Source organism: Pleurodeles waltl, chromosome 1_2 (assembly GCF_031143425.1).
Source record: "Pleurodeles waltl isolate 20211129_DDA chromosome 1_2, aPleWal1.hap1.20221129, whole genome shotgun sequence".
Classification (NCBI taxonomy): Eukaryota; Metazoa; Chordata; class Amphibia; order Caudata; family Salamandridae; genus Pleurodeles; species Pleurodeles waltl.
The window spans coordinates 1,228,830,789-1,228,844,580 of NC_090437.1; the positions used below are offsets into that span (position 1 = coordinate 1,228,830,789).

Here is a 13,792-nt window from a genome sequence, read left to right on the forward strand (position 1 = left end):
CCTGCCCACTCTCTGGGGCATGCGCGGGCGGCACCATTGACAGGGCAGCAGTGAGCGGTGGGCATGCGTTCACTGCAACGAGCCATGTTCCCACCGCTCCCGAGAGCCCGCCGCGTGTTGAGCCCTCAGATGCACAAAGCAGCGCACATTTATCTCGGGTTTCGTGGGAGAGGGCTTCTCCGGGGAGTGTTTCCAAGTAAGGCCTGTCCCTGTAGAAAGCCTTCCGTGTGATGCTGAAGGACCCTGAAGGGGTTTATTTAGGTAACACGGAGGCAGACGAGGAAGCCCGGGCCAGAGATGAGGGGGTTCCCCACAGGGTCCTACGTGGGATGTACCGTCTATACCACTATTCTACGACCCTCGGAACTCTGCGGTGCTGAAGGAAGGCCGATGCCGCAGGGAACTTCCCAGACTCAGCCTCTTGGGGTCGGGAGGTCATGCGGCCAGGGTACGAGCCTATTCCGACCTCAAGGAAGCTGCACGTTGCAGTCGTTTTGGTCAAAATAATGATCGTACCAGGGCAGTATTTACGTTAGGCCTGCAATGGTGAACTTGCAATGCCTGGGAGGAGGTGTCACGTGGGTCCATGGGGTCTGCGGTGACAGTGATGCAGCCTCGTGTCTATCTGATCCTGGGCTGCGTCATTCAGGGAGTCTGCCCCGGGTGATTACACTTCTCCCAGTCTGGCAAACCACTGACAGTCACAGGGAGGCCAGCACCGGCCTACGCAGGGCTACAGTACACACCCTTCAGCTCCGCCCACCAGACTCTGGCGAACCACAGATAAAGACCCGCAGCAGCTTAAGTCGAGGCTACAGTTAGGGTGTCCAGACGTCCCGGATTTCCCCGGACAATCCCGGTTTTTAGATAACTGCCCCGGTGTCCCGACGCTTCGCTTAATTTTAAATAAATGTCCCGGTTTTTGGGACAAAGGTCATATCTTTAAATAAATGTCCCTGTTTTTGGGACAAAGGTCAGATCACCTAGGGAAGCATAAATGTAAATGTAAATTAGCACTTGTATAGCGCACTACTCACCCGTTAGGGTCTCAAGGCGCTGTACTCATACCGCTATGGAACCCTTCCTGGCTTTTCCCTGTGAGGCGCCCACTTCTGAGCACCCCCAGGGTGAAGCCAGGCATCCAAGCGCTGTTGGGGCCGTTGTGGAGATTAAGCAAGCTATTGCCCAGAGTTGCAGAGTGGGACCCATGAATTAGATTAGGCACTGAGGCGAGAATTATCTGGTCAAGGGGAATTGAGCCCAAGACCTGCCGAAGCGGGACTTGAACCCTGGTCTTGAGCCAGATCTCTGCCTCAGGGTCTGCCGCTCTAACCATGAGCCACACTTCTCCACCATTGAGCCACACTTCTCCACTTCTCCACAACCATAAGTTAAAAAGGCTTACAAAGTATGAAATAATTTAAGTAATTTATCTGTTACTCTCAGGCAACACAGTCCCTTGTCTGAACCCAGCAGAGAGAGAGGTGGGTGGGGCCGGGTTGGGGGTGCAGGGTGAGCGGTGAAGCCATAGCTAATTTTATATATGTAGTCTTTTAAATGTGGGTGGGTGTGTTTAAGTATACATGTCTGTATGATATATATATATATAAATATATATATATAACACACCTGTATAGGCACACATTCACGAAGCTATGCACAAAAAAAAAAAAAAAAAAAAACGGGACAGGCCAGATATAAAAGTGAAAGTAAAGTCTTTAGTCCTTTTATGGCTGACCTGTCCCGGTTTTTGCTCCTCAAGATCTGGTCACCCTAGCTACAGTACACACCCTTGGACTCTTTCCCACCTGAGTGAAGTAAGCCACAGATAGAGAGACCTGCACCAGCCTAAGCTGAGGCTACAGTACACATCCTTGGACACTGTCCCGCCAGAGTATGGTAAACCACAGATAGAGACCAGCACCGGCCTAAGCCGGGGCTATAGTACACACCCTGAGACTCTTCCCCACCAGAATCTGGTAAACCACAGACGGAGAGACTTGCACCAGCCTAAGCCAGGGCTACAGTACACACCCTTAGACTCTGCCCCACCAGACTCTGGTAAACCACAGATAGAGACCAGCGCCGACCTAAGCCGGGGCTATAGTACACACCCTTAGACTCTGCCCCACCAGAGTCTGGTAAACCACAAACAGGGAGAGACTTGCACCAGCCTAAGCCAGGGCTACAGTACACACCCTTAGACTCTGCCCCACCAGAGTCCGGTAAACCACAGATCGAGACCAGCGCCGACCTAAGCTGGGGCTACAGTACACACCATTAGATTCTGGCCCACCAGTCTGGTAAACTAGAGATAGTTAGGGCGAGACCTGCACCAGCCTAACCCAGGGCTACAGTACACACCCTGAGACTCTGGCCCACTACAGACAGCCAGGGAGAGGCCTGCACCAGACTAAGTAGGACTACTGTACACACCCTTCAGCACTGCCCCACCAGACTCTGGTAAACCACAGATAGAGACCAGCACCGGCCTAAGCCGGGGCTATAGTACACACCCTTAGACTCTGCCCCACCAGAGTTGGTAAACCACAAACAGGGAGAGACTTGCACCAGCCTAAGCCAGGGCTACAGTACACACCCTTAGACTCTGCCCCACCAGAGTCCGGTAAACCACAGATAGAGACCAGCGCTGGCCTAAGCCGGGGCTATAGTACACACCCTTAGACTCTGCCCCACCAGAGTTGGTAAACCACAAACAGGGAGAGACTTGCACCAGCCTAACCCAGGGCTACAGTACACACCCTTAGACTCTGCCCCACCAGAGTCCGGTAAACCACAGATAGAGACCAGCGGCGACCTAAGCTGGGGCTACAGTACACACCCTTGGACTCTTTCCCACCTGAGTGAAGTAAGCCACAGATAGAGAGACCTGCACCAGCCTAAGCTGAGGCTACAGTACACGTCCTTGGACACTGCCCCGCCAGAGTATGGTAACCCACAGATGGAGACCAGCACCGGCCTAAGCAGGACTACTGTACACACCCTTCAGCACTGCCCCACCAGACTCTGGTAAACCACAGACAGGGAGAGACTTGCACCAGCCTAAGCCGGGGCTACAGTACACACCCTCAGACTCTGCCCCACCAGAGTCCGGTAAACCACAGACAGACCAGCGCCAACCTAAGCTGGGGCTATAGTACACACCCTTCAGCACTGCCCCACCAGACTCTGGTAAACCACAGACAGGGAGAGACTTGCACCAGCCTAACCCAGGGCTACAGTACACACCCTTAGACTCTGCCCCACCAGAGTCCGGTAAACCACAGATAGAGCCCAGCGGCGACCTAACCCAGGGCTACAGTACACACCCTGAGACTGGCCCACTACAGACAGCCAGGGAGAGGCCTGCACCAGCCTAAGCAGGACTACTGTACACACCCTGAGACTCTGGCCCACCACAGACAGCCAGGGAGAGGCCTGCACCAGCCTAAGCAGGACTACTGTACACACCCTGAGACTCTGGCCCACCACAGACAGCCAGGGAGAGGCCTGCACCAGCCTAAGCAGGACTACTGTACACACCCTGGGACTCTGGCCCACCACAGACAGCCAGGGAGGGGCCTGCACCAGCCTAAGCAGGACTACTGTACACACCCTGAGACTCTGGCCCACCAGAGTCCAGTAAACCCCACAGATAGTCAGGGAGAGACCCTCAGCGGCCTAAGCCGGGCCTACTGTACACATCCTTAGCAGGAGATCCGTTGCAGCATTTGGCACCCTTTACACAAGGTTCTTAAGCATCACTGAGAGACAGTGGCGACCTGCATGGGAGTGGAAGGCGATAGTTGGCCTCCTTTTTGAACAATGAAAGCGCTTGCATCATCATGGAGTGACTTCTATCGGATTGGTTAAATGTGGAGGTGCGGTTCCCCAGAGAACCTGACACCTTCACTGTTTAGTGGGTTTGTATGGATGCTATAGGGCAGGCTTCAGCAGACCGGTCCGGTACTTCACAACCATGCAGCGGGCATGAGTTTTTTGTGTGCACTGATTGTCAGGAGAGGAGCAGGGTTAACAAAGCTCAATTTTTTAGGCAGTTGCGTTGGTTGCCACCGCAGGCACCGTTTTAACATGGCTCCAGTTCGGAGGCAGTTGCAGAGGTTGCCAGTGCAAGCACAGGGTGAACAGCTCCATTTTTGAGGCAGTTACAGCTCAGTTTTTGAGGCAGTTACACTGGTTGCCAGTGCAGACTTAACAGCTCATTTTTTAGGTCGCGCACCACACGCCCATCACTATCACTCGTTCACGGCCTCGCCTTTCAAAAATCCTTTCTCATCATTGGTAAATGCTTTACGTTTGCCCCTCCTCTGGGCAGTTTTGTTACCGCCTTGGCCATCGACCCGGTTACATGGATAGTTGCACGTTTGCCGATACAGTTGACTGTGAGCGAACTTCCTTTTCCTTTTGTGCCTCTTCTTCACGCTCATGGCGGCCATGGCGCTTTGAATCAGCTCGCTTTTGTCATCTGTTTCACTTTTCATTTTCAATTTATGTGGCAAGAAAAGTCCAGTTAGGAATTTACAACGCCAATAGCTCTAACCGAAGCAAAAGCGAGACCCAATGCATTGCAAATGCTTGCTGAGGTAGTTGGACTGTTTGCCAGTGCAGGTGCAGGGTTAACATGGCTCTAGTTCTGAGGCAGTTGCACTGGTTGCCAGTGCAGGCACAGGGCCAGCAAGGCTCTAGTTCTGAGGCAGTTGCACTGGTTGCCAGTGCAGGGACAGGGCCAGCATGGCTCTAGTTCTGAGGCAGTTGCACTGGTTGCCAGTGCAGGGACAGGGCCAGCATGGCTCTAGTTCGGAGGCAGTTGCACTGGTTGCCAGTGCAGGCACAGGGCCAGCATGGCTCTAGTTCTGAGGCAGTTGCACTGGTTGCCAGTGCAGGGACAGGGCCAGCATGGCTCTAGTTCTGAGGCCGTTGCACTGGTTGCCTGTGCAGGGACAGGGCCAGCATGGCTCTAGTTCTGAGGCAGTTGCACTGGTTGCCAGTGCAGGGACAGGGCCAGCATGGCTCTAGTTCTGAGGCAGTTGCACTGGTTGCCAGTGCAGGGACAGGGCCAGCATGGCTCTAGTTCTGAGGCAGTTGCACTGGTTGCCAGTGCAGGGACAGGGCCAGCACCAGCATGGCTCTAGTTCTGAGGCAGTTGCACTGGTTGCCAGTGCAGGCACAGGGCTAACAGCTCCAAGTTGCACTGGATGCTTTTAAATTATTTGCCCAGCACTCTGTGGAGTATGGTTTAGCAGGCACTGCTTACCTGAAATATAAATTATAACTAGAACCTGGAGTTCTTAGGCCGCAAAATTAAGCCATTTTAGCTTTGCTTGGTTTTGGCAGAGCAAAAACTGGGGTGTAGATTATTCGGGAGCTAAAATGTGGAATAAGAAAATCAGGAAATTGATGACTTCACAAGTTTTTTCAAAGTCAGGATAAAACCTTCCTCTTTTTTAGCTCCCTGTAGCTTCTCTAATCACAGTTCAGCACTAGGATGAGGTTGGGACTTTAACCCCTTCGCTGCCAGGCCTTTTCCCCTCAGGTGCCAGGCCTGTTTTTGGCTATTTGGGGCAGTACGCGCTTAGGCCCTCATAACTTTGTGTCCACATAAGCTACCCACGCCAAATTTGCGTCCTTTTTTTTCCCAACATCCTAGGGATCCTAGAGGTACCCAGACGTTGTGGGTTCGCCTGAAGGAGACCGAGAAATTAGCCAAAATACAGCGAAAATTCCTTTAAAAAAAAAAAGAAAATGGAAAAAGGGCTGCAGAAGAAGGCTTGTGTTTTCTCCCCTGAAAATGGCATCAACAAAGGGTTTGCGGTGCTAAAATCACCAGCTTCTAAGCTTCCAGGAACAGGCAGACTTGAATCGGAAAACCCAATTTTTCAACACAATCTTGGCATTTTACTGGGACATACCCAATTTTTAAAAATTTTTGTGCTTTCAGCCTCCTTCCAGTTAGTGATAGAAATGGGTGTGAAACCAATGCTGGATCCCATAAAGCTAAACATTCCTGAAAAGTAGATAAAATTCTGAATTCAGCAAGGGGTAATTTGTGTACATCCTACAAGGTTTACCTACAGAAAATAACAGCTGAAATAAAAAAAAAAATTGAAATTGCGGTGAAAAAAACTGTCATTTCCTCAACGTTTTACTCTAACATTTTCCTGCAATGTCAGATTTTTTAAAGCAATATACCGTTACGTCAGCTGGACTCTTCTGGTTGTGGGGATATATATGGCTTGTAGGTTCATCAAGAACCCTAGGTACTCAGAGACAGTAAATGAGCTGCACCTTGCGCTGGGTTTTCATTCTATACCAGGTACACAACAATTCATTTGCTGAAATATAAGAGTGAAAAATAGGTACCAAGAAAACCTTTGTATTTCCAAAATGGACACAAGATAAGGTGTTGAGAAGCAGTGGTTATTTGCACATCTCTGAATTCCGGGTTGCCCATACTAGCATGTGAAATACAGGGCATTTCTCAAATAGACGTCTTTTTTACACAGTCTTACATTTGGAAGAAAAAATTTAGAGAAAGACAAGGGGTAATAACACTTGTTTTGCTATTCTGTGTTCCCCCAAGTCTCCCTATAAAAATGTATCTCACGCACGTGGGTAGGCCTAATGCTCGCGACAGAAAACGCAGCATGGACACATCACATTTTTACATTGAAATCTGATGTGTTTTTTGCAAAGTACCTAGCTGTAGATTTTGGCTTCTAGCTCAGCCAGCATGTAGGGAAACCTACCAAACCTGTGCATTTTTAAAACTAGACACCTAGGGGAATCCAAGATGGGGTGACTTGTGGGGCTCTCACCAGCTGCTGTTACCCAGAACCTTTGCAAACCTCAAAATTTGGGCCAAAAAAAAAAAACTTTTCCTCACATTTCGGTGACAAAGTTCTGGAATCTGGGGTCAAAAATGGCCTAAATACAATTTGCCCCATGCACAAGGGAGCGACCCTTGCCTGAGGGGTCGATATATATATATATATATATATATATATATATATATATATATATAAACAAATATATATTCCTGGTGTCTAGGGGCCTTTCCTTTCCTTTGATGCCTTTCTCGGCCCCTCCACGTGATCGGAGGAGAAATGCATGAGGGGCAGGCCTCTGATGAGGTCAGCGTGCGATTGCGAGCTGATGTCTTCAGACGCCACAGGGGTGTGAGGGAGTGGCGGGGGTGGAAGGGGAAGCAATTCCCCTTCCATTCCTGCCCAGGGGAGGGGATGCCAAGCCCCCAAGGGGAGTGCTAGCACTTTCCTCAATAGGCCCCTATCGGGATGTAACAGTTACGTCCTGGGCACCCGAGCCGTGCTACCCAGGACGTAACTGTTACGTCCAGGGCGCCCAACGGGTTAACGGTCTACAGCTTCTCTGCACTGTAAGCAAATCAATCCATTTACAATGTGAGGACATTCCTAGCAAAGGCAATTTAGGTTCACAAGACTCACAAGGGATGCTAGTGATGTGGCAAATAGCAGGAAGAGAAGATTCATCACTTATCTTGCTGCTCCAAAGTGTAAAATGCATCCATCAATATAAAGTACAACCTTGGTGTCGTTATATGTCGAAGTATGTGCCTCAGAATGCAGGGCCACTGTAATATCTTGGGACTTTGCTCACAGCAGCAACTCAAATGTCGGGCTTTATGTTAACAGGGTCGGCCATGATTTGGTCCAGACCACTAAGCAAAGCCCTTATGTCAACAGCCATTTTCCCAGCATCCCTGATCAAACCTCATGCCTTGATTAGGGTGAATGAAAGTGAGGGTCAGACCGCATCTTGCAAAGAGATGAGGAGGCTTCAGGATTTTAAAAGGCAAAACAAAGTAAGATCCTCAACAAGGTACACAGTAAGAGGCCTCTGACAGAAGGGTTTGGCCACCCACATAGGAAACTATAAAGCCAGGGCAAATGATCATGAAAAGGGAAACTATTGGCATATCTGAAAGCAGCCTCCAGGAAAAATAGGATCTACAAGAAAAGATGGGTAAAGACTGCACCATAAAGTATGTATGAACATCAAAAACAGGTGCTCAGGAGAGCTTTAGAGATGGCAAAGAGGAACCGAATGTGGTCTTTCAGTTCAGGAACATAGAGACCAAGGTCATCATGAAACGGTGCAAAGCAGAACTCTGAAGAGTCTCCACCATCCTGTGAATCATCAACTGGGATGCATAACTCACTGCTGGAGAAAATACAACCGCAGCAGTAATGCTGCAAAATTAAATCCATTCTGTACCCCTCCCCTTAAAATGGGAAACGTTCGTACCTATGAACTACAACATACATCTGAAGGGTCCACCATGATTAGCAAGTAGAAATGATCGAAGCTGAAGTAAAGGAGAACAGACACAGAGTTCAGGCCAATATGTGTTAGGACCCTACTTTGACGGTTGTCATAATATGGAAAGGATTCTATAACCATGGTCCTCCCTCTGCAGTGTGATTGTCATGTGGCATGCTCGTGTGACAGGAGAGCCTGGTCAACTGCACAACTAAAGGACTGTTACACCTGCTACAGGTAACCAGACAAAAGGACAGTGCCAAAGCAGAAGTGAAACTGGCCAGTAGAAGAAACCTATTGTATGTAAGAGACTGCCATGCTTGTCATTCGCTAAAAGAGGTTGGGAGAAGGAGCTTTTGAAGTACGCAGAAGAGGGAGAATACAATAGATGACAACTACCATAAGGAACCACCAAACCAAGATCAACAGCAGCCAGACAGGTTTCTTCTATTTTTGTTGTTTAAATATATTTACATCATGCATGGCTGCTAACCGAGCATTAGGGAAAAACAGGGTTCCACATATTATAAAACATGAAAGATACATATTTCAATGTTGCTTCACTCAATTTTGCATGACCCAATTAAAAACCTGCCCTACAATTACGCATCAACATACCAGCATGAACTATCTTTCAGGAATTAATGCGTTTGCTTTAACAGATCTTGGGCCATATGTACCAATGCATTTTTCCATAGACACAAAATGGGTAGAACCCTTTGATAGATGTGGCCCCTTATATTTTTCTACTTTAAGATGCTTTTATGTGCATAATTCAGTTCTTCTGCTGCACTGCAATCACGGTGGTCAATAGCCCTAATGCTTTTGCCCCAATGCATTACGGAGACATTAGTTATTCAAAGGTTAACCTCATGTTTCCTTTAAAGCAACTGATGATTTATTTCATTATTAGAAGTACATAAGAGAGTCAATGTCAAACCTAGGAATACACACACACGTGGTATTAGTTTAGGAGAAATCTAGGCAAAAGGTAGTGGAGCACTGTGCAGGATCTCAGCCCAAGATACATGGAACAAGTGATTTGAGAGGTAGCTGGGTTCTGGGAGTAGAAGTGAACTGGGAGTACCTTATGCAGAGTTCTTTCAAGGGGTATATCCTCAGCTCATTCCCGAACTAGAGCAAGGTTGAGGCAGTGCTAATGGATACCAGGATGCTGTACCAGATCCTGGGTGGTTTGGTGGAGAAGACCTTTATCTTTTTTTCCCCACTGCTTCATCTCCAGTCTGTTGATGTCCTGGCCGCAGGGAGAGGGAGATGCTGGAGCAGGTGAACTTGTCAGCCAGATAGGTAGGAACTGGTTGTGATGGCTTCGAGATGATGCAGCCGTTTTGAAGATCATGCTACTTGGAAAGGGGAGCCAGTGGAGTACCATCAGGATGGGGGTAATGTGGTCGTATTTTTTCAGGCCCTCTAGGAGACGTTTTGCACAGTGCAGTACTGCCTTAAGACGGCCCAGTGGGGAGTCTAGGAAACCAGGGAGGATGCCATTGTCACAATCAAGATGCAATTGTATGTATGAAGCTTAAACAGCAATTCTGAAGTTGCTTCTAGGAGGAACGGTTTGACTATCTTTATGTAAGACCTGGTATCCGAAGTTTTGGTTTTCATGCCAATGGGTTACTTGAGGACGAGGTTGGTAGCTAGGGAGAAGCCAAGTGACGGCTTTGGGTGGAAGCTGGGGATATTGTGGAGGTATAGTGATAACTACCCATCCAATAGGTCGTTTTCTTGCACTAATGGTCACATCTTGGGAGGAGGAACTATTAATGACAAATTAAATCTTTCACAGGATATACAAAACGTAAGCAGAACTTTTACAAAAATGCAAGACATTTATATAAAGGACTCACAAATTCCGTGCACAGGTCGTGGCCAAAAGTTACTGCACCACAAGCTCCTTAGTGAAAGTCCCATGGCCTACACTAAAAATACAATAATATCCCTCGTGGGTGCTTGGATGTAAAACGTGATTAATCAGCCACTACTAGAGGTCTGGGCCTCGCTATTAATGTATGCGTTTATTGGAGTTTAACTATGCAAGATTTGACACATATTTAGAGATATGACGCTTAGAAAAAGTCTGCACAACTCTATTAGCTCCGAAAAAGAACTGGGTCAGGTAATCAGAAAGGAGTCAACATAAGGATACTCCATCTGTTAAAAAAGAAAAGAAAACAGCTTGGACATGTCCCAACCCCAAGAACAATATCAATTTGTAAAATATTGCCTATCACTTTTTATGAATGCATTTTGATCTTATCCTGAGAACTCAACATAGGAGCTTTCATCTTGATAAGAATTTCTTTATTTTCCCTTCTGATATTTACAGAAGTCACACCGCGTCTCATGGTTTTCATTAGAATTCATTGATGCCTGCGGTTTTTGGATCTTGCGGTGGTGACTTGGGGCCAGATGTAGCAAAGGTTTTTACCCATTCTATGTCTGTGGGAACAAGTGTTCGTACATATGGCCGTTAGTAGGCTACCAGTAATAAAGAAGGATCACAACCATCCATCGGATACAGGAAGCGGTCTACAGGCAGAATTAGTAAATACAAAAAATAATTATCAGGTGACACTTTCCTTGCCGTCCTACATGGATTACATTAACCACCAACAAACACGTAGTCGCATTAAACCGCCTCTGCGGGTCTCCACAGACGTGAGTAAATTGAAACAAACGCCCTTGACAATGGACCTTTGTCTTGGATGCCATTTGTGGGAGCCCCATTCCCGCTCCTTTCCCTCTACTTAGCTTGTTTATACGGGCAGCTTAAGGGATGTAGAAAAGAGGTGGGAGCAGCTACATAAATGTATCCACGGTAAGCACTAACAAGAGGGCATTTTTAACGTCTAGGTTTAAAGCATGGATACTCAAAGTACGGCCCGCTGGCCTCATGCGGCCCCTCTGACCTTTACATGCAGCCCTTCTGAGCAACAGGAGCACTGGGCAGCTGTTTGCTCGGCTCCGCACTAACAATAAAAACATTAAATAGACACACAATCATTTATTTCAAACTTATTTGGCGTTAAAGAAATGAAGTAACTAGGGACTCCTGCACTTAACTTTAGAAACGCCTTCATTTTTAAAGACATCTTGCAGCACAAGTGTAAAACTAAGACAGTCTTCAAAATTGAAAAAGTGTATTTAGTTAGCATTCAGAACATTTTTGCCTTAGTACAATTTATTTTATCAGTGCATTGAGATGTATTCATTTAAAAGTGGTAGTTTTCAAACATAAATTTGGAAACATAAATTCTTTCCTCTACCCTGAGAACACCATCAATAGTAAATTAAAGAGGCAAGCCACTTGGAATGTGCACTTTATGGGTGGCCTGGGTTCCTATCATAACTTAACAACATTATAGTTTAATAAATCAAACATAGAAGCAGGTTTTGTGCAGCGCACACCATGAATCATGGTATTTTGAGGTCATCTTAAATGTGATAATGTAGATAAAGGAGGCAAAGTAAGACTAAACAATTGCCTAGGATCACACAATTTGGAAAAGTGGGTAAGCCGGGATTAATACCAGGTTTTCTGGTTTCCTATGGTTCTTTTCAGCCACTAGATGTATATCATTTGCTTCTCTACACCCACCTAGCCACCAATCCCCCCAGCTACCCCACCCGACCGCCACTGCCCTGACATCAGTGCGGCCCCCAGGCACGTTACAGACCAAACTTTTTGGCCCCTGGGAAAATGTTTGCGAGTACCCACGGTTTAAAGGAGCTCGAGCCTTGCCTTTATTAGCCATCAGATCATTTTGTATCCCCTTGGTGAACAACAAGCTTCTCATTAACATCCACCCACTTGTGCTTCTAGATATTGACCTCAGTAAATTGACATAATCACTGAAAACGAAGACGAGATTAAAGTTCTGGAGTAATTCAGGAGCTTCCTAAGCAGGATCAACAGCTGCACTAGATGAATGAACAACACCTTAAGGATGGCAAGGGCCTCACCTGCTTCCATGCACCAGGGAGCTACTCAGCTTAATGTACTCTAAAATGGACTAAGCTAACAAGTTACACAGCCTTTGCCTACAATGATTTGTATCACATAGGCCTACAAATGATTCACAGAGGCCATGCTGACGTATCACAATCTCAGCCTCCTACACAAACAGTGAAATTGTGCAATATTTCCACAGAACCTCTGTGCTAAGATCACATGGAGAGAGGGTAGCAGTTTGGTTTAATCTATTACATAGCAATCGGACATGGCATAAGTAACTACAGCAGGAAAGGCTCCCAGGCTGCAATGCAAGATGAGACACACAACCATCATAAACAGACTTGACATGTGGCCTTGTTCATACACGCCCTACACTTTCAAAAGAAATACTGAGAATTAGCCCCTTGTTACAAAAATATTTCTATCGTCAATCTCTTCGGGGAAAAAATGAGGATGTCGGAACTAAGGGCCATATGTACGAAAAAAAATTCCCATAGACACAGAATGGGTAAAAACCTTTGCTACATCTGGCCCTAAGTAACTACAAGAGACTTTCAACAAAGAGGTCATTTAAATAGCCAATGTTACCGTTTTGCTCGTAATTTGAATTTGTGCATTCAGGCCCTCTGAGTGAGCTCGAAATACAAGAACAGAAGCACTTCACATCATTTACAATTTCTGTTATTCTTCTATTCTCAGTTTTGTATCAATTTCCCCGGTCTCTGTCACCTGCACACCTTTGCCATACACCTCTGCTTTACTTTCTTGGGTCATATCCTCGGTCTTTGTGTACATTCTCTAGACCCACGTCACTTTATGCTTTTTAATTCCATTGTATACCGCTCCAAGTCTCCATTCTGTTCCATCGTGTTTCTCATCTAATGCAGAAAATTACTGAAGGTCCTTTTGCTTGACTCATCTAAGCAACCTTGCTCTGCTGTTGACAGATCATAGTAATTCGGGCCTTTTCAGTGATTTCCTATTTTATGTGGTATGTACATCATTTCTGGATTTAATTGGTGTAATCAATTACCAAAAATGAACAGATGCGACGGCAGAGAGGCCGTGTCTCGAGTTTCCTTCTCAACTGAAGACAGACGTCATATGCAACTCAGATGGTAAAGCGTTCTACTACCCAAGGTAAAACCAGGGTTGCATTGTTGCTTGTGTTCTAAGCTCGCGCATTTTCTGTATTCTGCGGTGCATACAAGATGAGACTGGCAGAGGGAATACCATTACATTCTCGAACTGAAATGCAACTTACCTCGAAGCAGTTCTGAAAATAGAGCTGGGCCTTCTCATTTTCGGCATTTAGCTACACCAACAAAATGCCCTGCAGAGCCAAAGAAAAAAAATTCAGTCAGTAAGGAAATGTGGCTAAGTGCCAACATGGCGACCATTTTTTTTTTTTAGCAATGATTTAGTGCTGCTCAACGCTACGTGTTTTTATTGCGGATGTGATTTAGAACGCACATAACCAGAAGCTACCAATCG

The 13,792-nt window shown here is 46.7% G+C and overlaps 1 protein-coding gene across 3 annotated transcripts in view; it reads right to left on the reverse strand.

Moving 5' to 3' along the window:
- Window positions 1-13,792, reverse strand: part of ST3GAL5 (ST3 beta-galactoside alpha-2,3-sialyltransferase 5) — a 248,752-nt gene that overhangs the window by 112,572 nt on the left and 122,388 nt on the right. For 2 of the 3 annotated variants that reach the window (XM_069204243.1, XM_069204251.1), the window contains exon 3: window positions 13,563-13,631. The exons of the other annotated variant lie outside the window; for it this stretch is intronic. In XM_069204243.1, the coding sequence (XP_069060344.1) occupies window positions 13,563-13,609 (47 nt within the window). In that variant the 5' untranslated portion in view covers window positions 13,610-13,631. The remainder of the gene's footprint in view (window positions 1-13,562; window positions 13,632-13,792) is intronic. 3 annotated transcript variants of the gene reach the window in all.